The 26,629-nt window shown below is 40.7% G+C and overlaps 2 protein-coding genes and 1 pseudogene across 2 annotated transcripts in view; all 3 read right to left on the bottom strand.

Moving 5' to 3' along the window:
- Nucleotides 1-18,067, bottom strand: part of LOC143749660 (sucrase-isomaltase, intestinal-like) — an 84,534-nt gene extending 66,467 nt beyond the window's left edge. Inside the window, exons 1-7 of the mRNA XM_077242083.1 lie at nucleotides 17,985-18,067; nucleotides 7,398-7,479; nucleotides 3,283-3,374; nucleotides 3,083-3,203; nucleotides 2,837-2,946; nucleotides 2,600-2,751; nucleotides 22-193 (exon numbers count right to left, since the gene is read on the bottom strand). Of these exons, the coding sequence (XP_077098198.1) occupies nucleotides 22-193; nucleotides 2,600-2,751; nucleotides 2,837-2,946; nucleotides 3,083-3,203; nucleotides 3,283-3,374; nucleotides 7,398-7,479; nucleotides 17,985-18,062 (807 nt within the window). The 5' untranslated portion in view covers nucleotides 18,063-18,067. The remainder of the gene's footprint in view (nucleotides 1-21; nucleotides 194-2,599; nucleotides 2,752-2,836; nucleotides 2,947-3,082; nucleotides 3,204-3,282; nucleotides 3,375-7,397; nucleotides 7,480-17,984) is intronic.
- LOC143750667 (frizzled-1-like) lies at nucleotides 5,719-6,756 on the bottom strand (annotated as a pseudogene).
- Nucleotides 18,068-19,072: 1,005 nt separating the features above from the next.
- On the bottom strand, nucleotides 19,073-26,171 carry LOC143749659 (uncharacterized). Its single transcript, XM_077242082.1, has 3 exons — nucleotides 24,880-26,171; nucleotides 19,974-20,067; nucleotides 19,073-19,406 (listed from the first exon to the last, which is right to left on the bottom strand). Exon 1 carries the CDS (start codon nucleotides 25,895-25,897, stop codon nucleotides 24,887-24,889), a length of 1,011 nt encoding a protein of 336 aa, XP_077098197.1. The 5' UTR covers nucleotides 25,898-26,171; the 3' UTR covers nucleotides 19,073-19,406; nucleotides 19,974-20,067; nucleotides 24,880-24,886.
- Nucleotides 26,172-26,629: the final 458 nt, after the last annotated feature.

Here is a 26,629-nt window from a genome sequence, read left to right as displayed (position 1 = left end):
GATCTAAACGTTATGACTCACGCCATTGGGAAAAGCAGCTCTTGTGAAGATAGGCCAGGTCCTCCAGTTGGTGTCATGGCGGAAGGTCTGATGGACATGCTCTCCAAGTCCATAGATATTGTGAGAGGGGAGTTTAGCCGAGAGCTGAAGATACTGATCAGAAAAAACCAGCGGCCCAATGGTTGTGTCAAACCTAACCGAGCAAGAGAGGAAGAGGTGTTGGAGAGAGGAAGTTTACTCACAGTTCAGTTTGTGGGGGAATGTCATGAAACCTGTCAAGAACATTTTTATTTAATGCTGTTATGACATTTTATTAAGTTCCTCTAGCTTAATCTAGTTTGTTGGTTGAAAATCATTTCATTAGCAAAAAGATTGATGCTGAAGGGGGTGGATTGGAATCCGCTGCTGCTTCAATGTATATGTAATGATTGATTATAATTAAGGTATTAATCAATATTTTTACTTCTAAATATCAAATGAGTTGAATGACTTCTCTGGAGATTTTACTTTGTTATAAAAGTTACCAGTGTGATTACTGAAATGTTCTTTTCATGTATTATTTAATGTCAGCATTTGCTATCTGAATGCAGTAACAGTGCTTGCTTATTCAGCCCGGATTCCAGAAATAAAATAGGGACTTGTTTTGTGTTTGAGAAAGGTCTTCAACGTGTTAGAACATATAGGGATCTATAGTTTAAGAGACCATTTCTCAGTTAAAGCCTATATTTTCCATTTAGACTAAAGTTTAGCTATCCTTGAGAGAAAGAATGCATTATCTTGATGTTTTGAGAGGACTCTCCTGTTTATAGTTGGCCAAATCCAACCTTGGAAAAGCTGTGTCGGTGTGTGTGTTAGTCTTTTTGGTTACAGGTTAAGGAACCACTGACATTATTGGAGATTGACTGAGTTGTTGTTCTGGACATGCTGGCGCCCAGCAACCCAAATCTGCGACCTGGAAGGTCATGACGTGCCTAACTTCAGGGTCCGAGTGTCAGCTGCATAATCCATGGAGATATGCTTCTGTCTATCTGTATATGTGTGGAAAATTGCTGTGTTTATCTATTTCTTAGCCAATGAGAATCATTCAAACTGTAGCAAGGACGTAGCTTAGACCTTGGAAATGGTATAACTGCTGTGATCTTTGTAACTGTAAGTGGGGCGGCCTATGAACTGCTGTGTGAGTCTTGAAGCTGACTTCTGCTGATGAAACTGCAAACTATCTTCAGTAAATCTTTTCTTTAATTTATTATAATTCTGACTCCGGGTCTTCATTCTTCATATCTGGTTCTGGGTCTTTGACTGTATTCCCCTTACAATGCAAAATGATGCAAAAGCTTCCAATAAGTAGCGGTCCACTGCTTTCTTTAATATCTCTTTAAAAAAGCCACCGAAATGAATACGCATTGCTTATGTGACAGATGCAACATGCATGAAGCAGGCCTGATAGTTACTGTGACTTAAAAATGATCAAATTAGATTTGAACATGTGTAAGAACTAGGAATCAGGACTTACTCTTTACCTGCCTGTCATTTTTCAGCAGTGCACAAAAACACACATGACGGCAGACAATGGCACAAGGAAAAAAAGCAATTTCCATCAATATCATGTAGACAGCGAGACGAAGACTGACTGCTTTACAAAAATCTTATTTGCATTGCTTCAGGCCGGATTCCCTCATTCTATTCATGCCTCTAATTTTTGTCTTTTTGGCGCTGTGATTGTCCCTCGTTTAGTCAAAGAAACACTCTAAAATTATTCTGTGCTGCAATGCACTAAACTCACAAAGAGTCAACATACACTATATTGCCAAAAGTTTTGGGAACGTCTGCCTTTACATGCACATGACCTTCAATGACATCCCATTCCTTATCCGTGGGGTTTAATATGGAGTTGGCCCACCATTTGCAGCTATAACAGCTTCAACTCTTCTGGGAAGGCTTTCCACAAGGTTTAGGAGTGTGTTTATGGGAATTTTTGACCATTCTTCTAGAAGCGCATTTGTGAGGTCAGGCACTGATGTTGGACGAGAAGGTCCTGTCTCCCAGTCTCCGCTCTAATTCATCCCAAAGCTGTTCTATCGGGTTGAGGTCAGGACTCTGTGCAGGCCAGTCAAGTTACTCCACACTAAACTCGCTGTTCTTGAGCTAATCTGAAAGCCACACGAAGTTTCAGAGGTATGGAGCTATAGACTCTGCAGAAAGTTGGTGACTTCCGCACACTGTGCGCCTCAGCATGCGCTGACCCCGCTCTGTGATTTTACGTGGCCTACCACTTTGTTGCTGTTGTTACCAATTGCTTCAGCTTTGTTATAACTAACAGTTGGCCGTGGAATATTTAATAGTGAGGAAATTTCACGAATTGACTTATTGCACAGGTGGCAAGCTATCACGGTACCACGCTTGAGTTCTCTCCTGAGAGCAACCAATTCTTTCACAAATGTTTGTAGAAGCAGTCTGCATGCCTAGGTGCTTGATTTTACACAACTGTGGCCATGGAAGTGATTGGAACACCTGAATTCAATGATTTGGAGGGGTGTCCCAATACTTTTGGCAATATGGTGTATGATCTGTGTGTGAAAAGGAAGAGCTCCCCACTCACAGGAGTTTTTCAGGAGATGTTCTCCAAACTTTCAGTTCAAAGGGCTTCTGGATCAGCTCCAGTCTGTATTTTAGGGGTCCGGTGGGAGGGATGGAAGACGCTTGCACATGCTCATGAGGAACCTCAAACCTGGCTTGCTTTGTATCAGTGATCTGACAAAGAGAACATTGCACGCCATTAAAGACGTCTTTACATTGACACGATGCCTCTCCTATTTGCATCAGTTTTTAAACAGACCTTAAATCGAAGACGGTTTTCTGTCTGCATTTCAGCGTAGAAGGTCAACTCTTTAATATCATCTCCAAATAGAGATGGAGCATCCATTCTTGTCAGCTTGGCCTCAATATCTACAGCATAACAAACATTTTCCATGAGGTCTTGGCGAATTGTTTGCTCTACTTGCTACATGGTCGAATACAAACTTTTCAAAGCACAATGGAAAGTAGATAGTTTGTACAACATCTGGGTTGAGGCTGAACTCACGTGTGCTGTCAGGCTTGCTTTCGCTGACCACGCTGTAGCCGTGGTGTTTGGAAAAGAAGCACCAGGGGACGTTTGCCTCACTCACAGGGCTCCAACAGCAAGCTCTTTCCAAACACTTTTGCTGTAAGGACGCACACTATGATTTAGCAAAGCATGCTGGGGGTTTGTGTGGAATGTAGGCATTATCCACTGCAGTTTACCTGGGAAGCGTCGGGATCTGGGAAACAGTCCACTCTCTCGCCATGTGGAATGTTGGGACATTCTGGAACAATGTCTCCATCTGATCCTGGATATGAAATTGGGGACAAAGGGACACATGACCACTGTGATGTAATTTAAAAGATAATTTAAGAGAAAGAGAGACAAAGAGAGAGAGAGAGAGAGAGAGAGAGAGAGAGAGAGAGAGAGAGAGAGAGAGAGAGAGAGGAGAGAGAATAATTTATGGAAGTTTCTTTGCTAAAAACCCACAGTAATTCAATTACATATTAATACAAAATGTTGCATGGAAAATGTAAAAGTCCAATATCTTTATATATTTAATTATTTAAATTTTAATCTCTTTAATCACATTCCTGAACTTATTCTTAAAGGGGTGGTTGATTGCGATTTCACTTTTTTCATTTTAAATAGTGTGTAATGTTGCTGTTGGTGCATGAACAGTATCTGCAAAGTTGCTGCGCTGAAAGTTCAACATAAGCAGAGATATCGTCTTTTAAAAATCAGGAAGTTTAATGCCTACAAAAACGACTTGAATGGGACTACAACGAGATACTCCCGGGTTTTATACGTAACTAACCCATACATTTACATCAACCCTCCCTCCGGAATATGCAAAAAAGGGGGCATGGCCATATTTCTGCGGCTTTGTGGAAGAGGAAGAGTTATAGTGGAGAGCAGCCATGTCGTCGAAAGTGTGTTATTTTCACCCAGCTGTCAGGTCTTCTGTGTTCGGGCTTCCAACGGCCGCTGTAGTTCGTCAACAATGGCTACAGTTTATGTTTGATTGTGTTCCAGAAAAATACAATCGTAATTTTGCTCTCTGTGCTGCGCATTTTACAGAAGACAGCTTCCAGAATCTCCACAAATTTAATGCCGGATTCAACAAGAAACTGTTACTAAAGCATGAAGCAGTTCCAGCTTTAAAACCAGAGGCAGCAGTTGGGCCACAACCTGTAAGACTTAATAATTTTAAATGTATTTGCATGTATAATTTTAGATGTAGTGTTTTAGTTTCATCAAGGACGTAAACAAACGCCAGTGCTGGCTTTAGTAGCCACTTAGTTACGCTATTTCGTGTGTCTATGACAAACGCGTACAAACACTTTTGGACCTGAATTTGTAATTATGTACTAATTTTGTACAGTAAATGTATTTTCCATACTTTATGATATAATTTTTCGATTCGATCAAGAACGTAAACCAATGCCAATAACGCTGTTTGTTTATAGTATAGTTATAGTTCGATGCTATTTTGTGTGTATAACAAACGTGTATGAAGTTCAAAAAACGTTTTGTAAGAGCCATGTTTGGGGAGGTTCTGCTTGACTCTCTTCATCACCGCTTTCTGGGTCTGATTCTGGCTCAAACTGACACGGCAGTATTAACACCATTATTTACATATGACCATGCAACTTTCGCCCGTAAAGGTAATGGGCGTGAAGTTTCCGGACAATGTACGCTACGCAGTTTAGCCAATTGCAACACACCGGCCCAACTAACCAATCCGAGTCAATTGCCTGTTTCTGAGGGAGTGATTTAATAGAATCAGGAAGTCAACCGGTCGTTCAAATGACAAAGGAGAAAGCGGCTTACAATAAAGGTGAAATTAATGAAAAATGAGGCTTTAAAAACAAAACAAAACACGAAGACATGTTATATTGCACCCCATAAACACAATCATGCAAAGAAAAAAAGCAGTAAACCACCCCTTTAACAACTTCCTTAAACCCTTAACTGTTGTACAATTTCTAGTAATCAAACACTGGCTTACTGTCATACAACATCAGTGGCACTGATCCTCAACATACCCATCCATATACCGGCGTGATGACTCTGATCTTCAACCAGATGGAACTGGATAAATATTCTGATTGTCCAATCCAATCTGACTTCTGACCTGTAATGCTGGCTGAATCATAATCATACACTGTTTGTTTGTGGCCAGAGGTGAACTGGCTCCCGACTGAGCCTGGGTTCTCCCAAGGTTTTTTTCTCCATTCTGTCACATGATGGAGTTTTGGTTCCTTGCCACTGTTGCCTTTGGCTTTTGGCTTGCTTAGTTGCTTAATATTGTAATATTCAACAATATTATTGATCTTCCTGCGTTGACACCATTATATGAGAACTGAACTGAGCTGGACGATGACATCACAGTTTTCTTCAGAGCGTCTATATATATATATATATATATATATATATATATATATATATATAATAAAAATGTATAAATGTATAATATATAAACTTTTTTTACAACAAAAATTAACCATCACTGAACAAAGATGTTTCTGCTGTACAGCAGATCTAGAAGAAAATAGCATCATAGTCCAGCATAAGTAAGTTCAGTGATGGTTCATTTTCCTAGTAAAAAATGTATTAATTTAGTTAATTTATATATAGCAGCTCTAAGCAGGTGGTCACACGGTTTTTTCTCTTTGTTTGCTGTTTGCCAGTCTCATGTAGAACTTCCTCCATGAGTTAAATGTCTTTCTGGACCATATCCAGAGTCCAGACATGATCCCCATGATCAGGGTCATTAGGTATTTGATCATGAACACCGTGAAGTCCGGGTTCATCAGCGGATTGTATGCGGCACACGGCACCATGTTCCGTGTCTGTTCCCACTGATCCCGAAAGACCTGTTCGTAGAAGTAATAACACGTGATCACGATGGTGGCTGGGATCGTGTAGAGGACACTGATCACCATCAGCTTCTCCGTCTTGGTGTCGTCGTGCTTCATGATGGTCCTGATGCGGAACAGAGACATGGAGCCCGCCAGGAGGAACGAGGTACCAATGAACAGCGGCGCCAGGTTGAACGAGCGCTTCCACGCTGTTGAATCCACACAAAGCAAACGCCGTTGAGAACATCTTCATCCACTTGATCCACCGCCAGGATGCTAATGGTCTTGATGGCTGCCACTGCCCACACTGCAAGATGGAAATATTGCGAATTTGCGTCAATGGCCTCGTGACCCCATTTCATCCCGGCCTCGAGGAACCAAGTGAGGATGACCCACCAGCTGGGCATGCTGAAGAACTACAACATCATGAACAAGATGGTGCAACCTTCCTTTTTGGTGCCTTGAACCACTGTCCTGAACTCATTATCGAACTGCTCATTACAAACCACTTTGTCTTCCAGCAGGAATCCGGCGATGTAAGCGATGGACACCATCGTTCAACACCCTGACAGGAATATAATGGGACTTTCCGGGTAACTAAAACACTCCATGTCAACTAAATCAGTCAGGACGATGAATAAAGTGGACGCGCAGTACAAAACAGACCAAATCCCGATCCAAATGCACTAATGTCCAAATGTATTCAAATGTCCTCGCTGAAGGACATCATCCCGTGGAGTTTTTTTGGGTTTGCACGGCTCGCTAACAGTTCTCCTTGCCCAGAAAGCGGTAGTTGAGGTACGGTGGTATCGGGTTGACGGGTGCGCTCATCTCAGACGTGCTCTAGATGACATTGGTTGTGTATCTCTTCTATGGAAAAGACTGTATGTCTATCACACACATTGTTGTTTTCATTTGCATCAAATAAATATGGCTATTAATGTGCATAATGATATCAAGCGCTTATTATCATAGGCTAGATATAGTCATATTGGACAGCTTTGCACAAATCACATTAAATTAGGGAACGTAAAATGGTACACAACAAATTCTGAAATGAAGAAGAACTAACGTCAGCATCAAATGTTAATACAAACACTTCTTTAATAGAATAAAAGGAACAATAGCTCCACTACTACTACTGCTGCTAATAATAATATACTACAGATTAACAGGCATATTTGTTGATGTATTTTATTGTCAATAATAATAATATAAATAAATGTATAATAACTAAATAAGTTTAGCTGATATAATTGTTGTTGTTTTATTGTTATATTGTAATAATAGTGTATGATAATCTTAATATTATCATAATAATTAAGAGACAAATTCAGGTTTAGTTTAGTGCATGCACATAGTGTATTAGATCATTTCATTCTTGGCTTCTGATTAGTCATTAGTGTCCCAGCAGTGCTACAATTCATGTTAAAATATCGGTTATGATGTGAAAAGTGGAATAATGGTCTTACCTGAAGCAGTCAAAGCTACGAGAAGACAGAGAGACAGGTAGACAGTCCAGACTGTCATTGTTTCACAAAGAATACTGGAACTCTGTATTGAATTTAAAACAGAATTATACATTAAAAATTATTACAAAGTTTACATTGTTCAATTATGTATTTCTGACACGAACCAGTTCAGTATGTCAATGTCAATGTCTGGACGTTGCGTTGTGGGGCCCTGGTTTATCCTTTTATATGTTGGAGGGGAGTTTGTTTATCAGTACCATCCAGCACCTGCTCATGTTCTCACTTCCTGTACAAACAATGTTTTTGTATAGTTTGTATAGTTATAATACTTGTACCATTATTATGATGCGCATTAATGCTGTTTTATGTGTGTTCTTGGTATGTATACTAAATAGATGAATAGATATTATTCATCTATTCGGTAGTGTAATTTTGTAATTGCATCAGTACATGTTTTATGTGCATGGTTTATACATTTCTCACACCCTTCATAAGATGCTCTTTGGATCATCTCAAATCATGCTGGAGAACATGCTCATCAGGTTTTACACAAACTTAGTCCACAATGCACGCTTCTGTCCTTGAAAAGTTAGAAAACGCATATGAATTCTGAGATTCATGTTAATTTTTTAATTTTATTTTTCAGTCAGTATCATGTGGATAACATGATTTCCAATGAAAATGTTAATTTTAAAGCTGAAACTACGTACTTTCTCCGACACTATGAACCTTTTGTTTAAGCATTTTCACAAATGTGATAGCATTGTGTAAACAGCATGTGAGAAAGAGAACATGAGCAGTTGCTGGAATCAAAATCACCTTGAATATGTCAGAGTCACCTTGAATGAATGGAGGATTGTTGCTGTCATCAGCAAATATGCATAGTAAAATCTTGCTGTAAAAAAAAAACCCTGCCAAATTTTGACAGTAACATACATTTTAAAAAAAAATGCATTCTGGGTAATATTCGCCGTTCTTGAGAAAATATCAAGATCGACACTCAGAGACTGTCCCAAAATCACACCCTATACCATCATTCACTATTCCCTACATTAGTTTACTAATATAGTCCACTTGACAGTGAATGAAAAGAGGAGTAAATTCAGACACTGATAAACACCTGCTGTTAGCAAGCAGAATAACTGAAAGACATCCCAATTGACCGTTCACAAAGACCCGCCCCCTTTAGTTACTGTTGCTTTGTCAGACAAGCCATGCCACTCTCACGGCCCACCATGTTCTCACCAGTGAAAAATGCATCGCGGAGCAGAGAGGACACTGACAACACGCTGAAAGACAGGACAGACTTGGTTACTTTTGATATGAAACAAAGTCTCAACTTTCAAATTTGGTCATTTTCAAATTTCCACTTTTTTTTGGACAGCTTTGTCGTACAAAAATGGCGGATTCGGCGGATGGCGGATTATGATTGGTCAGATCCCCTGTCAATCAAACTCCCTGCGAAGGGTGAATTCAGAGGCTGCATCTTTCGAAGGCCGTTTGTGTCACAGCGGTGCAATGAAGGGCTGTCCGAATTCAAAAACTCCTTCGAATGTGCACTACAAATGCATCCTTCATTCCCCAAACGAGTAGATCCTTCGCTGCCTAGCCTGTCCCAAGATTCATTGCGCAGCGACAGCAGGATTTTTTTTTTTTTAAATGGGGGGTGATAGTTCTGTGGCGGCTGAGGAATACACTTATAAATGTAAGTACATCCCCGGTTAAATAAAGGGAATTAAGTTTCATTTATTTATAATTTAGCAACATCAAATTTCCCTAAACAAAAGTAAAAATAAATATGAATGTTATTAAAGAACATTATAAAGAAGTTGATTTATGTTCCCTTTCAAGGGAACTCGCGTTGCGTCAAGATTGAAGCTATGGGAACGCTTTGCATGATGACGTCTTGAAGCACATGTAAAATCAGTCCAATGGCGGGTGACGTCACGAACCAGGAAACTATAAAGCCTGCTCGAAAACAGAGAGCGCCTACCTGCCCGGGTAGGGGACACACACATTCTTTGTGTAGCTTGTGGGTGAGGAGCATGCACAGTCAGCGCTGGAGGGTGCTGGCTGTGACCACTGTGATGTGCTTCCTATATAGACGCTTAGATCCCACCTGGCGTTCTTTCGTGAGGACGCTCAGGCTCGCGTTCCACTGGGCTCTGGTCCCGCTGCTGCCGTGGCACAGCGGTGATCACAGTCTTGAGGTTCGTAAATGGATTTATCAGCGGGGTTTCTCTGCCTTCACCTGATAAATCCAGTGCCTTCTCTCAGGGTTTGGAAGCACGGGTTGCGGTTCCTTCCACCCTGGTGGAGGCACCGACACTGCAACTATCTTTTTCTGAGGCACTGGAAGTTGTCAGTGTCGATGCAAGAGACACTGAGGATTCACCTCCTCAGTCTCATGCATTCGAAGAGCTGGTTGAGTTTGTGACAAGAGCGGTTGAAAGACTAAGCATTGACTGGCCAGCAGATAAACAGGACGTTCGTTCTAGAAGCAAGCTGGGTGAATGTTTCCTGCCTTCTCGATCACAACCTCAGCGATGGGGCCTACCATTTTTCCCCGATCTCCACACTGAGGTGTCAAGATTGTGGTAAAAAACGGTTTCATATAGAGTGTACAGTGCACATCAAACTACTCCTCTATATCTAACTATAAAGAGCATGGTTTTGGGGAGATGGCAAAAGTGGAAGAGTCGCTTGCGAGCGATCTCTCCACCGAAGTGGCATCTTCCCAGAAGGCATTACCCACTAAGCCAGTCAGAACTACATCTCCTCTGGTGGGAAAAGCTTACTCAGCCGCTGGTCAGGCTGCAGCATGCCTTCACATTATGTCCCTGCTGGATGACATCGATGAGGGTGGGGGAATTGGCCCTGACATAGTTTTACGAACTACGTCGAGCCACAGATTTATCTCTCAGGGCCACCAAGGAGACGGCCAAATCCATCGGCCTATGGCAGCCCTGGTGGCCACTGAGAGGCATCTGTGGCTCAATCTCAGTAATATAAAGGAAAAAGACAAGAAGCCAAGCCAGTGAGGGCAGTCCCCCCAAAGGAGAGTGGTCAACACCTCTTTATACGGTGCCCGTCTCCCTTCGGGGCCCTCAGAGGACTGTTCTGCCAACCCTGCCACCTCGTGTGGTTCAGGGCGCAGCGGTAAGCAAATATCTCAAGGACCACCCGGAAATGTAGTGGCCTCCAGATGCCCGCCCCTTCCGAGGAGGGCTCCAGAGCAGACCCCTGCAGTGGTGGCTCAGAACCAAAGGGGTTTGCCCCGAGGGGCAACCTCTTTCGCATGATCAGGGTTACGCTGCGGTGCTTACGTGCCCTGGTTATGTGGAAGAAACCTTGATTCGTCGCAAGATGCTAACGACAGATGCTTCTCTCACGGGTTGGGGAGCGATCCTAGAAGGGCGGACTGGATGCTATGGAACAAACATGGCCAGGATACGTTTGTATGTTTTTCCCCCGATCGCTCTGCTCCCGGGAGTTCTGGAGAGAGTTTGCAGGGACCAGGTTCACCTACTTTTTATAGCCCCGCGGTGGCCGGGCAGAGTATGGCTAAACAATCTAGTCTCTCTCTTCAACGGGCCTCCACTGGAGCTACCCGTCAGGAGGGACCTTCAGTCCCAAGCAGGGGGCTTGATATTTCACCCCCGACCAGAACTGTGGACTTGGCCTCTGAGGGGGCATAGCTTATAGGGATGGGTCTCGCAACTGAGGAGACCATTCTACATTCCAGACCTCCCTCCACAAGGAAACTTTATGCATTGAGTGGAGAGTCTTCACTTCATGGTGTAGTGACCGTTAGTTGGACCAAGTTAACTGCACGGTTGGTACAGTGCTGGAGTTCCTGCAGGAGCGGTTCACTGCAGGTCTATCCCCGTCCACTTTAACCCTCTGGGGTCTAAGGTGTTTTTGGGGTCCTTGAGATGTTTTGACATGCCATGACATTTGTGTTTTTTTCAGTTGCTTATAAACATATTAACGGCACAGGTGAAATTACACTCTATTAAGCACAAACAGGGCTACCATAATATGTGAGCAACATGTACATGTTTGTATTTTTGAGAGAATATTGTTAATGCATGGTTATTGAAAAAATTAACATTTCTGAAATAAGGCCACAAAACACACACTAAATATGTGTCCACAATACTTTTGACTAATGGATGTTGTCGCCTAGAGTTTTTGCTTCAAAATGATCTGAAAATCATCCTGCCTAATCATTCGCATAAAACAATAGATTGTTTTAAATTGTGAAAAACATTTTTTTGTTTGGAAAAGCAATATGCGGATGGGCGTGAACGCCCCAACCCCTTATCGTGAATAATTAGATGGTTCACACCTGAGAAGACAAAGACCTGCATAATGAGCCTTTCATTCAGGTGTGTCACACTAGAAAGAATGCAAGGGCAATATATATATATATATATATATATATATATACATACATACATACATACATACATACATACATTCATACACACACAGAAACATGATTCAAATTTAAACAGTACAGACACTATTCTATTTCGCGATTAGAACAAAGCACAAGAATAAAAAACTTACACAATTCTCAGCTGGATCATTGCTCCCCGAAATGAAAATAAACCAGGACTTATTCTGAGGTAAATGTCCCAGGATTATTCCTCCCAGCCTCGCAAGACGACATAGTACATTAATCTGACTAAATGTAGTGTGTTTTACCGAGTTTATGTTGGCGTTTACACATCTGCATGTGTTGCTTCAGATCATTTGCGTTTGAATAGCGCGCGCTCTCCGTGGGCGTGTCAGATTAGCAGAATAATGAGCTGCGAGAACGATAATTAGAACGGCTGACATCTCTCTCTTTTTATATAGATTACACAAACAGAAAATATTTATTTTAGTTTTGAATTAGATAATTTAAAAGTACACACTTAAATGATTATAAAGATATATAGTTCATGCCTGGGTGAATAGTATTCGCTGAGTTTTGTTTAAGTTTAGAGACGTGCTCCAGAAAAAAAGTTCACGTAGACGGAGGCAGAAAGCACACCCTGTGTATTTTCTTTATTTTACAAAAGCACAATATTTTATTTAGATTGTATGTGGGCACATAAAAAAGTAGACATTTAACAGTTTATTTTTTCATATTTCTTAAGTCTGTATGACCAGAAATGATGGAGTATTTTAAGTCTATTTTGTGAAAAAAATCTGCCAAAACGCACCGGCGCGCTTGCTGACCCCAGAGGGTTAAAGGTTTATGTGTTGACCATAGGTGCTAACCACATTCCTTTGGGTGGAATGTCTTTGGAAAAAGACCCGTTGGTATCTCGTTTCCTCTGTGGTACTCTGAGGCTGAGGCCTACAGCTCGTACCAGGGTGCCGACATGGGATTTGGATATTGTCCTTCAAGGCCTTTCCCTGGCTCCCTTCGAGGCACTGGAGGAGGTTCTGGCAAAGTTCCTGACTTTGAAAGCTTTGTTCCTCCTCGCTATCTCTTCTCTTAAAAGGATTGGAAATTTGCAAGCACTGTCGGTTGCTCCCTCGTGCTTGGATTTTGCACCTGGCATGGTTAAAGCATTCCTTCATACTAGACCAGGCATATCTCCTCCTCCCTTCCAGAACTCGGACCAGGAAAAGAGTAATCTGCTTTGCCCAGTTCGGGCGCTAGATGCCTAGAGCTTCCCTGTGGCGTAAATCTGAACAGCTGTTCGTATGTTTCGGGCCCCCTAACAAAGGGTCCCCTGCATCTAAGCAAAGAATGAGCAAGTGGGAGGTCGACGCTGTCTCACTTGCTTATGAGTCGGCTGAACAGCCTTCACTTATGGCAGTTCTTTCCCACTCTACTAGGAGTATGGCAGCCTCTAAGGCCCTTATATCAGGAGTTGCCCTCCAAGATCTGCTTTCACCTTCGTAACATTGCTCGCCTCCAACCCTTCCTCTCGGTTAGTGATGCACAGACTTTGGTTAACTCCTTCATTATGTCCCGTCTTGACTACTGCAACTCACTTTTCCTTGGTCTCCCTTTTAAATCACTTCAAAGGCTACAATATATTCAAATCTCGATCAGCACACATCACCCCCAATTTCCAGCAACTTCACTGGCTACCAGTTCCGTCCCGGATCAAATACAAAGTACTATTACTCACCTTCAAAGCCCTGCACAACCTTGCTCCCCTCTACATCCGCGACCTCCTGACCCCGTACACTCTTTCCCGCTCACTGAGATCCTCTGATCAAAATCTCTTGGCTATCCCCCGCTCCAGACTTTCCAGCCTGTGTGGCAGGTCCTACAGTGCCTTGGCCCCCAAACTCTGGAACTGCCTCCCACAACCTCTTCGTGACTGTGCTCCTCTTCCCTTCTTTAAAGTACATCTCAAGACCTTTTTGTTTAATGATCATTTCTCCACAACAAACTCATAGCTTCATACAGATAACTTGTCTTTGTTGTATTGTTCTGGTTGCTGTTGTATTTCATTGCCTTTCCTCTATGTAAAGCGACCTTGGGTTTGTGAAAGGCGCTATATAAAATAAACGTATTATTATTATTTATTATAAGATGTTTGTGATGCGGCAGGGTGGTCCTCATCGCACACATTCGCCAGGTTTTACTCTTTGGACTTGGACTCTACACCAGGGTCTCAGGTGCTCTCGTCCTAGTGCTGCTCACACGATTTCACACTGGACAGACACTCGTCGCTATGGTGGCGTTGGTATAGACGTTCCCATAGCGTCAATCCCGGCGCAGCTCGAGTTCTCTTGAAAGGGAACGCCTCAGTTACAACTGTATCCCCTGAATATTGTTGTCACATTTTACTCGTTCACCGTCGGCATTGTTGGTCAGACGCGCCTGTGTAAGAAAAAACTATTGATATAGAGGTAAATTAGTGTAATAAATAATTTCTTGTAAAAATTACATTTGTATGTGAAATTGTTTAATTTAATTGTAGTGGTTATTTAAGTGGTAATAAATGTGGTCATAGTGAACCGCGTGGCTATTAGTCACATGCGCATGTGTAAAAGAAAAAAAAACTATTGATATAGATGTAAATCAGTACAATATATATATATTCTGGTAAAAATGGTATTTGTAATTTTTAATTGTTTATTTTTGATTATTTCTTTCTTTGATGTGAAATTATTCTTGAATTCACTAAATTAATGTTCTGGTCTGTGATCAGACCAGGTTTTGTTTTCTTCTTTGTATGTTTTTTCTATTTACTCCTGTGATCTTCTGTGACATCCTGTGAAACTTCACACTTGATGGCGAGCCACCCATATCTGGTACAGAGGAAAGAGGACAGCAAATCATAAAGAATAGGAGAATATTCTTTCTTTTCATTCATCTGCCCTGATTTATGAAAATAATTCCAATCTAGAGACATTTCTCTTTCTGGACAGAATTTACAAAAAAAGGGGGAAAGACCAATTTGATTGATATAGATATCTTTATTCATTGGAACAGCTGTGATATTTTGACAAAAAAGTCATGTTCTTTTATTTAGTTTTTCAACGCCACTGTTGTGGGCCCTTCCAGTGCCCTGCATAAGCCTCCTAATCCGCCCCCATCTGATGCAAAAATACCTTGGCTCTATGCAGAGAAGGTCAATCACTGCTGTTCCGCCTGACCCACTCAGGGAGACTATTGGATAACACTGGGAAAGCTTGCCCTTTCTAGTGGAAAAGGAACGATACGGAAGCCACATCCTGCACGTTGGGAGGTGTCTTGTGGAAGTTACACATTTGAACAACATACGGAATGCTGGGGTTGTTCCGGCCTAGTTAGGGAGGAGACAACACCGTCAGAGGTGGGGAAAAGACACTGTACCCTGGAAGAATGCATACAAGTGTGTGCATATATTGCTCTTCCACGTCTGACTGCCGAGGGTGACAGAGGAGCTCAACAGGGTTCACTGCTCCACTGGAGCAAATAAGCCCACGTATCCGGTCCATAGGAGTGTAATGGCGCAACAAGCCGACATTGAGCGGGTCATCGAGCTTGGGAAAGCAGGTCCTTCCTCAGAGGAATGCCCCAGGGAGGGGCTGTCGTGAGGAACATGAGTTCTGGGAACCAGGTCCAGTTGGGCCAAAAAGGCACAACTAGCAAGACCTGCTCCTCGTCCTCCCAAACCTTGCATACTGTCTGTGCGAGTTGGCTTACTGGGGGAAAGGCATATTTTCGTAGGTCCCGTGGCCAACTGTGTGCCAGCGCATCCGTTCAAAGGGGTTCAAAACTCGCAGGTCCAAGGGGGTAGGGGCAGGGGCGCAACTACCCAGTGTTAGAGGGGTATGCAGCAACAATTTTGGCACCCCCAAAATTATATATATATATATATATATATATATATATATATATATATATATATATATAAATACACACACACACATACATATATAACACAGATCTTTAAAGAGAGAGAGAGATGTGCCCCTATACAGCTTCCATGTCACCCAGCAGATGTAACTATACCCTGTAAGTCTGACAGCACAGCTAACATGAACAGCTAATGGTAAAACAAAATCTATTTGTTTTCATGATAAACCAGCCTTATGGCATAAATAACGTTTTCCAGCTTCTAGTCATTTATTGTGCATGCTGCCTTATATTTATCAGTTATTTTACTTTAATAAAATTGAGATATGTCATGCATGGGATTGGTACCATAGGGTTTAACCAGAATCTAAATGTAGATATCAGCAATATTATTTTCCATTAAGTTAGCAAACACTTGCCAGTCTGTTAACATTAATATTTGCAAGCCTCCAAGTTTGGTAGCAAATCTATGCATGATTCCATGGTAAACCAGAGATATTGCATCAGTTGTTTTCCAGATTCTTGTCATTTATTGTACATGCTACCTTATATTTTTCAGTTTTCAGCTCAGCAACCTCGGTTTTGCATATTCTAGCTAGCTAGCTACATATTCTGGCTGCTACATTCCCAGTGTTAGCAAACGCTAGTCTGTTAACATGAATATTTGCAAGCCTCCTCCAAGCACAGACGTCACACTTTAAATCCTACCTGTTGCCTTTCACCAACCACTTATTTAGCTGCTGTCGCATCCCTTGACATGCCATCTCCTTTTCCCTGTTTATTTTTCTATTTTTTGCCCCCGACAGCTTGCTTTATCCATCTCTTTTTCGAGTTTCAACGATAACTCACTACTGTGCTGCTCACTCAGCGCTCACGCGCGCACTATTAAAAAACTGGCAACACCCTATGCGCCGCATATAGCGCATACCCACTTTTTGCGCCACTTGGTAGGGGGTGTCACGCGAACTGATCGCATTGCCAAGTCTGTTGGGCTGCTTGTTCTTGCACTTACCCCCTGGATAGCAGCCTGGACGGGCTGTCTGCGCTGGACCTGGGTGGAGGCAAGACAAAAACTGTACACAATATTTTGTGTACAGTTTTTTAATAATGCCATCCAGTATCATGGACTCGCTCTCTCGTTTCAAACAAACACAGCTTCTGTCATGTTGTAACTATTGTTTTGTACACTCGCATTAAATTGTAGAAAATCAGACTGTCACTCACTGGTTCTTTAAGGACTTTTGACAAACTGTGGTGCCCCTTTTTAGTTTATTTACTGGCTAACTCTCAAGACACTTGAGCTGAGTACCTGCCCACCGCACCGGTCTCATGTTTCTCACAGAGGAGCTTCGGAAGCATAAAAGGAGGAGCGAAGACAGTTTTTTTTTTACTTTCGTTTTATTATTAAAGTGTTGAAACGTTCGCCAGTTCCCATCTCCTTCTTTCCTGAAAAACTAACCTCATTGCATAAACTTTCCTGCTTCGTTTCTCTTTTTAAAATCCCCTCACAAAGCTGTCAGCTGTCACAAAGCTGCTAGGCCAATTACAGACACTCGGTTCAGTGTTGCCAAGCCTGGAATTGGGCTACTTTTACACTGTTGCTGTGGGTTTTGGGTTGGAGTTGTCTTTACTTTAGTGTTTACTTTCTGAAGGATGCAGCCTCCAAATTGGGATGAAGCTTGTGTCTTACTGACGTGTTCTGGATCTTTGTTAAAAATAACGTTCATCCACGCTTGATGTTTTAGATCACAAGGCAATGCAAAGAATGCACAACATCATGTAATCCTCAGAGGTGTCTCTATTATTTTGTTGTTTTAGTAACTGCATCTGCATAAAAAACAACTACATGAGCGAATTGGTGGGCGGGGCTAAAGAGGCAATGATGTAAAAGTGGGTTTTGATCTTCTGCAGATATGACGTCACACTGAGACTAAATCAGAAACGAGTTGTTTTGAGCAGCTTGGTCTCAATAAAAGCAATAACAACAAAAAAAGTTTTGAGTTTCATCTGGTTCCATGAAAAAAAACCTTGCTTTACTATCCAAATACTTTGACATTTCCTTAATTCTCTCAATGTTTTAAATGTTGGATGGTTATTTAATTAATTGTTTAAAAAAAATACAATATTAAGAAACTAAAAAGGACATAATTTCCTTCAGTTCCTTTGCAATCTAGTGAAATCCCATGTGATCACATTTAAATTAATATTCTGCTTGAGCTCTAAATGGCACATTAACACTAACATTACCTGGCTGTTCATATTGTTTTAAAATTATGTATTACCTGGAGTGTATGTGTGTCCTTGGTATGTTTAGAGATGAAATCTTCTGGTAAAGTCTTCAACTGAAGACTGAAGCTCATCAGATTTCTGTAGAGATATTTTACTCTCAGAAAAAACTGCCCTCTGCCCTCATGGACCTAGACCCTTCATATTTGGCTAAGACTTTTTGTGCTAAACACGTTTTGTGTATTACGTTGCATACAAACATTGACCGTGTGAAATAATGGCCCTTGGTAAATATAAAAATATAAACTTACCTTTAACTCCAGTTAAGCTACACAGATAAATGTGGAATAGATACAAAAAAAAATTTCTCCAAAATATGTGTGCTAAAATGATTGGTTAGTTGGGTCTTGAGATCAGAAAGTCCCAAACTATGATCAGACCTCACCTATATAAACACAATGTGTTTGGTAAGGTTGCAATAAAAAGCTTTTGGTGACATCAAACAGCAAACTCATGTTTGGCAGGCATTACTAGAGCTTTCAGTAATACTGGGTTTGATGGTCAACAAATGAAGGGTGAACAAACCCTTTAATTAAACCGTAAAAGCTCCCTTCATTTCTTATGTGGACATTTGACATTCCCACCTATGGTGAATTTGCAGAAACTCCTCTTTGACAGTTTGTTTTGCTGTTAATATTTAGCTAATTTTCTGCTTGTGCTTTGACACAGATAACAAGATCAATAATATTTTTTGCAGAGCAATGGCGATGCATAGATATCTTAAGGGGGCGGTTGCCAAACCAAGAGAAAGGGCACATGATCACTGATGTTATGGGACATGAATGTGAATTGCATGACTAAAAATTAAATGATCTAATTAATATCATGTTTATTAATTATTCATATTATTAATTATTATTAAATTATTAATAGCCATCGGCTTTTGGCTTGCTTAGTTGGGGACATTTAATTTAACAATATTATTACAACCTTACTTTCCTGTTATCTCTGTAAAGCTGCTTTGAAACAATCTGCATTGTAAAAAGTGCTATATAAATAAAGGTGACTTGACTTGATTTGAATATCCAATGCACAGTAAATAATTCTTAGTAAGGCAAAAGCACAGAAAAAAAGAGTTTACAAATTGTTCATTTTTAAATCATTTTAATTGACAATGAGCAGGCCTGACAGGCATTAGTATAAACTGAAAAACATTTTGCTCAAGGTCTAAAATTACTTCAAGGAACAGGTTTGATCATCATCTATGCTGACAAAACTACTACATTTTCATTATATTAATATAATTATAATTTTCATCGTCCAGAATAAATCACAGATTGCAGTAGACTGTCTGCAGAATGAGATGGATGTGATTTCAGAGCGAAAGCCTGAGCCGCTTCTTCCCAGTGTGAACTCTCATGTGAATCTCATGTGATTTTTGGCTTTTGTTTTTCCTTCCTTGTTCACGTCCAGCAGGTCTAAAAGAAACATTAAATAATGTGAGATTTCAAATGAGAGACAAACGTGAAGTGAAAAGTGAAGCTTAAAGTCAAGATCACTGATGAGATTACTAGTGATTTTAATCCCATCAAATATGGTCAACAACTGAGGTTCACGATTATGATCTATTTTCATGTCATGAAGATGATTTGTGTTATAAATCACTAGTTTTGGTCATGAAACTCTAGATGGTGCAGTCTTGACAAGTAATCTATAAGCAACTGCATCATTTCCTACACTGCACAAGCTGATTGGCGTCTAAGCTATGCAAAAATGTGAGAATTTGTTGACAGGCGGTCCTTTCAAACCAAACGTCAATATGTGTTGGACTGAAGTTAAAGCAAATTTATGCCTGTACAATAGAGGGCGCCACTTGCACTTGACAGAATTAAAATGTTTAAAAGTTCAAAGTCAAAACAATACACTTGGGTTATGCGCTTTAGTCTATCAATTTTTATTCTCGACCTGAAACAATGTAAATCTAGCGAGCATCAGCGTTTTCTCCAGCATGATAAATGAATGAGGACTCAAGAATACACACCAACCTCTTTGTTCTTCAGTATCATGAGGTTTCATTCTGCAGGTTCTGCATCACTGGCGTTATCTCTGTCCTCTCCTTCCAGACGCTTTCTGGTAGTTCTGCCAAAAACACAAACAAGTTTTATTTTAACAGATAAATAATCAATTTTTCAGATTTCAGTTCGTCCTGTTTGCCTGTGTTGTTTACTCTGGCTTGAAATGTTTTTCACATTGGATAGTTATTTACTTCTCTTTAAATGTTAGAAAGTCATGTGAGTTTTTCCATTTTGCCTAAATGTTTATCCTCAGAGCGAGTGAGTCTCAGTTTAACTTTACAGAATGAGCTCCAGCACCTCAAGCAGGCGATAAGCAATAAATCTGAGTAGAATATAAATTTGCTGTTAGACCTTGTAGGTGTCAGATTCTACATGTAAAACAAGTCAATGTACTTTTTAGGGCTGTCAAATAAAAATTCGAATTTCGAATATTCGTTGAATTAAAAAAAAAAAAACCTGCACATTTGAATGCAAAACCGTACATTCAAATTTTTGGTGTGTCGAGAGACGTGCGAGACATGATGACGACACAGTGTGTTTTTGTTAGCTTATCCAGAATACAGCGCGGTGCGGCTGCGTTGTTCATTTGAAAAATGGCGGAAAAAGGCAGACGAAAATCCTCAGTCGGTGGCAAAAATCGTGCAACGAAATACTTGACCATACCTGGAACATCGGTCAAAGATGAGCTTGTGTTTTCATCAGCTGAAAACATTGTCAACAAAAGGTGCTCAGCACTTGCTGCAGATCAAGTTGAGCATCTGGTGTTTATGACAAACAATATGTAGATGTGAGAGTAGAAATTGTTTCTGAATGGAAGTTTGCTATTTTGTGTACATGCATTACAATGTCTGTTAAACAATTGGGAGTCAAAACACACAACAGACCAAATCACATGTGAAAATCATATTAATGTTGGTTGAACATGGGTTAAAATAGATACCAATCAACCAACAAATCTTTTTTGCGCACAGGTTTTAGTGGCACATTACACAATCTGTTGGCACATGGCACCAGTTTTAGTGGCACATGACACAACTGGTGATGCTCCGATTGATTGGCCGCCGATCATGATATTGAACATGGCCGATATTGGCTAAAAATAGCTTGATCGGCGAACCCCAAAAGCGCAGATCAAAAAAGCCGATCACGTGATGTAAATTACTCGCGCGACTTTTTTCCACCTGCATGCGCGGCGCACAGGCACACAACAGCAGAGCGGAACTTGGCAGTGGCAACATCAGTTCTCCTTCTTCACCGGAACGAATAGAGAGTCTTCGAAACTGATTGAAGCGCGCGTCCGAGTGAAGACCGAGTATCCGCGCCACTGATCTCAGCGGAAACGAGCACTTTGATCACTTGATAAATAAAAAAAACATTTCAGCTCTAGATCGCCTCTTATTTAACAAATGAACAAAATGAATGCTCTGCTAGTTAACAGGAGATGTTCTATTTATTTGTATTCGAGCCGCGAGATGTTTCAAAAGTGGTGGTGGTATTTTATTTTTTGGATCTGATGTAGTTCAACTAAATCAGATGTTCATAAAAATAACAGAAAAAAAACTTGCCATAGTTTTGTCCTTTTGTCCTTTGTTGCAGTAGCCAGTTTTAGTGTAACAAGTTTTACATTTTGCTGCCAATTATTAAATGTAGTCAGTGTATTAAGAGGCTACAATTTCCAAGTAGGCTATGCCTAAGTGTAACTTGATCCTATCCCATTAAGCTGATCTAATGTGTGTTGGTCTGCCTGACCCCTCTTTGTTTGGAATAATTTTGTTACTCTGCTTTATTTGGGAAACATTGCCTACAGTAGCCTTAAGGTATCTTATAAGGCTACTATTATATTTTTATAAATATTTTCTAAATACAATTAAATAAACACTTGGTGGTTCTTCAAGATCTTGACTGTAGCCTATTTCTACAGTTTTTTCACCCAATACAGTTAATTCATAGTTAGTTTCATTTATAAAAATGGTGCAAACTCTGCTAGATTATAGTTAAAAGATTCCCATTCCCCTGTCATTCTGTGATCGGCAATCGGCAGATCATGATTTGGGTGAAAAAATGCTGATCAGAGCATCTCTAGACACAACAGACTGTGTTTGCTAGAATACTTGCCAAGACGGGGATGTTGACATAATTTGTGTGTGAATTTGTCCGTTCAAGTGCAAGACTTGAAAGAAGAAAACTCAAAACAAAATATTGGCGTGCTGTCTGAGGTGGGGCTTTTCGTGTGCGTGCTTCAGATGCACACACACAAATCTTCTCACAACTTGTCCAAGTTATCTTTTGGCTTAAATGAGTTTAGTTTACACACAGATAGTAATGTGCTGTTCTGGTCTTACCTGCGCTCGCACGATATCAATACCTGAGTCATGACGGCTTAAATTACTGACAGAGTGATGACTGATCATATTAGAGTGTGCGGCACTCTTATATAACAAAGTTTACAAAGAGTGGCTGGTTTATCCATGTTTTTGATCATCGCTGTTGTAACGTATTGCAAAGCCAGAATGCGTAACCATCAACAGAAACATACATTATCCGAACTCTGTCTGTCTGTTTTACGTGTAATTTTAAACAAACCATAATAAAGATGCGTCGTCAGAATGCGGGCCGATCCGTGGGTGGATTTTTTACAGAGAACCATTGCAACCCTACAACACACGCTATAGGTTGATAAGAGAGAGATAGAGCCAATTTAATGGATGGGGATTATCAGGAGGCCATGATTGATAAGCACCAATGGAGGGAATTTGGCAGGGACAACAGGGTTACACCCCTACTCTTTACTAGACTTGCCATGAGACTTTTAATGACCACAGAGAGTCAGGACCTCGCTTTAAGTGTAGGGACACAACAATCTGACGTCAAAGAAATAGCAGAATTGAATAGACAACTGTGTTGTCGCCTCTCATTCCCTACATGTTGACCTAAAAACAAACGCTTAAACACACCAAAAGGACTACAGCCGGTAGTCAACTTGCAGGTGCGTTCATGTAAGGAAGTAGCTCTCTATATTAGCATCAATCAAAACACGAAACCAAAACTAGGACTGCAGATATACAAACCGTTAACTCAGCAGCGTTTGCTTACCATATTATATATATTAATTATGCCGATCACTTTCTTCATTCCACTGGAATGGAATACTCAGGTAAGATGATGTAAAATTATAGCCTTATATATGTACCGTTTTGACTTCTTTGCTTGCTGTTTTGCTATTATTGACTCATTCACTTAATTGAACAGCCAATCGGAGCTCTCTCTCTGACAGGCCTCTGACCATACCGAATCAGCCGGAAAAACCCGAGACTAGACCCAACGGTGCAGAAAAAACTAAAGCCGATTTGGTGTCTCCTGGGCTAAACGTCTCATCTGAAGGACGGTGCTTGTTTCAGTATAATGTCCCGGTCAATATACTGGGCCGTTAGGACCCACAGACGACAGGGTGAGCAACGCCCCCTGCTGGACTCACTAACACCTCTTCCAGCAGCAGCCCAGTTTTAACAGGAGTCTCCCATCCAGGTACTGACCAGACTCAACACCAGACTCAACTAGTGGTCGACCGATATATCGCCACGGCCGATATATCGGCCGATATTTGGCTTTTTTAAAATATCGGCATCGGCCGATAAGTTTTTCTGATTGGCCGATGTTTTGGAAGCGGGACTTTTATTTTGACGGCGCTGCAGACTTTTATTTTGACGGCGCTGCAGACTTTTATTTTGACGGGCGGCGCTGAGAACACAAGCGCCTGAGAAGAGAACGGCAGCGCCTGAATCTGATCACACAGCGCTCACTCACATTCTCCGTCTCTCTGTCAGTCATATCTAATACTTTGTTAGACAGAACCGGTGGCTACAGAACTGGTAATCAAAGAAAGTAAATGGGATGCGAAAAAGTAATGCATTTGCTTTTATATTATTTGTAACCGAAAAGGCAAACAATCAGGCTAAAATACTTTCTCATTTACCGTCAACATTCAGCAAATGCGCATCTACTTCATTTAAACAAATCTCTGAATATCTAATAAACGTTTAATTTTACAAACCTTGCAGATTGAATCGAATCCAGCTGTGATATCTTGTGAAGAGTGCATTTGTAGCCTGCATAAACGTGTTCCTGCGAGTGACGGTCCGTGCGAAGCGAGTAAATGTGAACAGAAGATCAGCTTTACAGGAGACGCAATCGAAAAACTTTAAATCCTTCATTTTAAAATATGCTGTGCTATATCCAGTGTCCCACTGTGTCATATTCATGTCGTTTTCACTGTGTGCTGTATGTAAAATTAGCGTTACCTTGTCAAAAGTCAAAGTAAAAAAAATATGATTATCAGTGCGCATGAAATTACCAGATTACCGAGTGCCCTGTTACAGTGTTTACTTCCTTTTTACTCACATATTCATATATTTTTAAACAATTACTTTATTTGTGGAAAAATACTGTAATAGGATTGCAGATTCAAGAAGTTGCCATCTAAAGTATAGGGCCTAAGCATGTTTATTTTAAATATTTTTAAATATTTATTAAATGTATCTAATTTATTAAATATTGATTTATATAAATATAAAGTGTGTGTGTATATATATAATATATATGTGTGTGTGTGTGTGTGTGTATATATATATATATATATATATATATATATATATATATATATGTTTGATATATAAATATAAATATCGGCTTTATATCGGCCACCCTGCTCTCTAAGATATCGGCATCGGCCATCAAAAAACCCATATCGGTCAACCACTAGACTCAACACTGCTTAGCTTCAGTGGGCGACCAGTCTTGGGCTACAGGGCGATTTGTCTGTGCCTAACTTATACATAAGAGAATTTGTTTGCTCAGCACATAAAGATGAACTACTAACCGTGATCTCAGACTGCAGTGATGTGTTTCTCCACCTCATGGATCTTCATGTGTCGTTTCAGATGAGTTTTAATAGTGAAACTCTTTCCGCACTGATCACACGTGTGCAGCTTCTCTCTGCTGTGGATCCTCTCATGCGTTTTCAGAGTTGTTGACCGACTGAATCTCTTGTCACAGTGTGAACACATGTAAGGTTTTTCTCCAGTATGATTTCTCTGGTGTAATTTTAAACTGCTTGCTGAAATAAAAGTCTTCTCACACTCAAAGCACATGTACTCTCTCACACCAGAGTGTATTTTCTCATGTTTTTGTAAAGTTTGCCGCAGTGAGAAACTCTTTCCACACACAGAACATGAATGTGGCCTCTCCTTCGTATGAACCGTCAGGTGTGCCTTCAGGATTGATGCCCTAATAAATGTTTTGCCGCATTGCTCACATGTGAACGGCTTCTCTCCGGTGTGGATTCTCATGTGTAGCTTAAGATTTTCTTTGTGTAGGAAACTCTTTTCACACTGATCACATGTGAACGACTTCTCTCCTATGTGGATTCTCATGTGACTCTTAAGGTTTCCTGGTCGGATGAAACCCTTCCCACACTGATCGCATACATGCGGCCTCTCTCCAGTGTGAAATCTAAAGTGAATCTCTCGACTTTTTTCTCGTCTGAAACTCTTTCCACACTGATCACAAGTGAACGGCTTCTCTCCTCTGTGGATCATCATGTGTTCTTTAAGGACCCTTGATCGGGTGAAACTCTTCCCACATTGATCACACTTAAACGGCTTCTCTCCAGTATGAACTTTCATGTGAGCATCAAGATTTTGTTTGCGTGGGAAATAGTTTCCACATTGTTGACATACATACGGCTTCACTCCAGTGTGGATCGCCATGTGCCCTGTAAGACCATTTTTTTGTGTGAAGCTCTTCCCACATTGATCACATGTGTAAGGCTTCTCTCCAGTATGAATTCTCATGTGATCATGAAGATATTGTTTGGTAGAGAATCTCTTTTCACACATGAACGGCTTCTCTCCACTCTTGCGTGAATTTCAAGACCTTCTTTCCTTGAGAAACTCTTCCCGCACTGATCACATGTGAATGGCTTCTCTCCTGTGTGGATCTTCATGTGAATCTCTAGACTATATTTCCTTGGAAAACTCTTCCCACACTGAGTGCAGGTTATAGATGTCTTGGCGCTCGTTTTCTTTAAAAAAGTCTTTTTAGTCTTTGATCGACTCAACTGTTTTTCTCCAGGTTAGACATGAAGTTCCTCCTCGTTCTCTTCCATCAGGTCTGAAATGAAAGAGAAAATTTCCTTTTCAGTACAACAAAACAATTCATAAAGAGGATCATGAAGTGAAAGGACATAAAAGTGAGCTATGAAATGCTCAAAGTTATGAAATGTTATTCATTCACAAAATCATAATGAATATACATAATCATCTTGAGCAATCAACAAAGCATCTCATCAACCACTGCAATAAATGCATTAACACAATTGTATCAGTTAACACTTCATGTAGTAAAGTCCACAAATAAAAATAAAGTGGTTAGTTCAACTCACATAACATAAAATAAATAGTTCAATTCGTTTACCTCTTTTAAGAGTTCATGAATGACCACGGGAATTAAGCGTGTGTGTGTGTGTGTGTGTGTGTGTGGGTGTGTGTGTGTGAGCAGCTCCGATTAGCTCATGCAGACAAGCACTAAAATGTGAGAAACTGTTCTGCCCTTTATGTTTAAACTGAAGT

This window comes from Siphateles boraxobius, unplaced genomic scaffold (genome assembly GCF_051911475.1).
Source record: "Siphateles boraxobius isolate OS27281-9 unplaced genomic scaffold, OSU_SipBor_1 25, whole genome shotgun sequence".
NCBI lineage: Eukaryota > Metazoa > Chordata > Actinopteri > Cypriniformes > Leuciscidae > Siphateles > Siphateles boraxobius.
This window is presented reverse-complemented; position numbering and strand designations above follow the sequence as displayed.

Excerpts from the sequence above, each read along its gene's own strand:
- LOC143749659 (XM_077242082.1), bottom strand. The coding sequence starts at position 25,897 with ATGTGTGAAAAGAGATTCTCTACCAAACAATATCTTCATGATCACATG.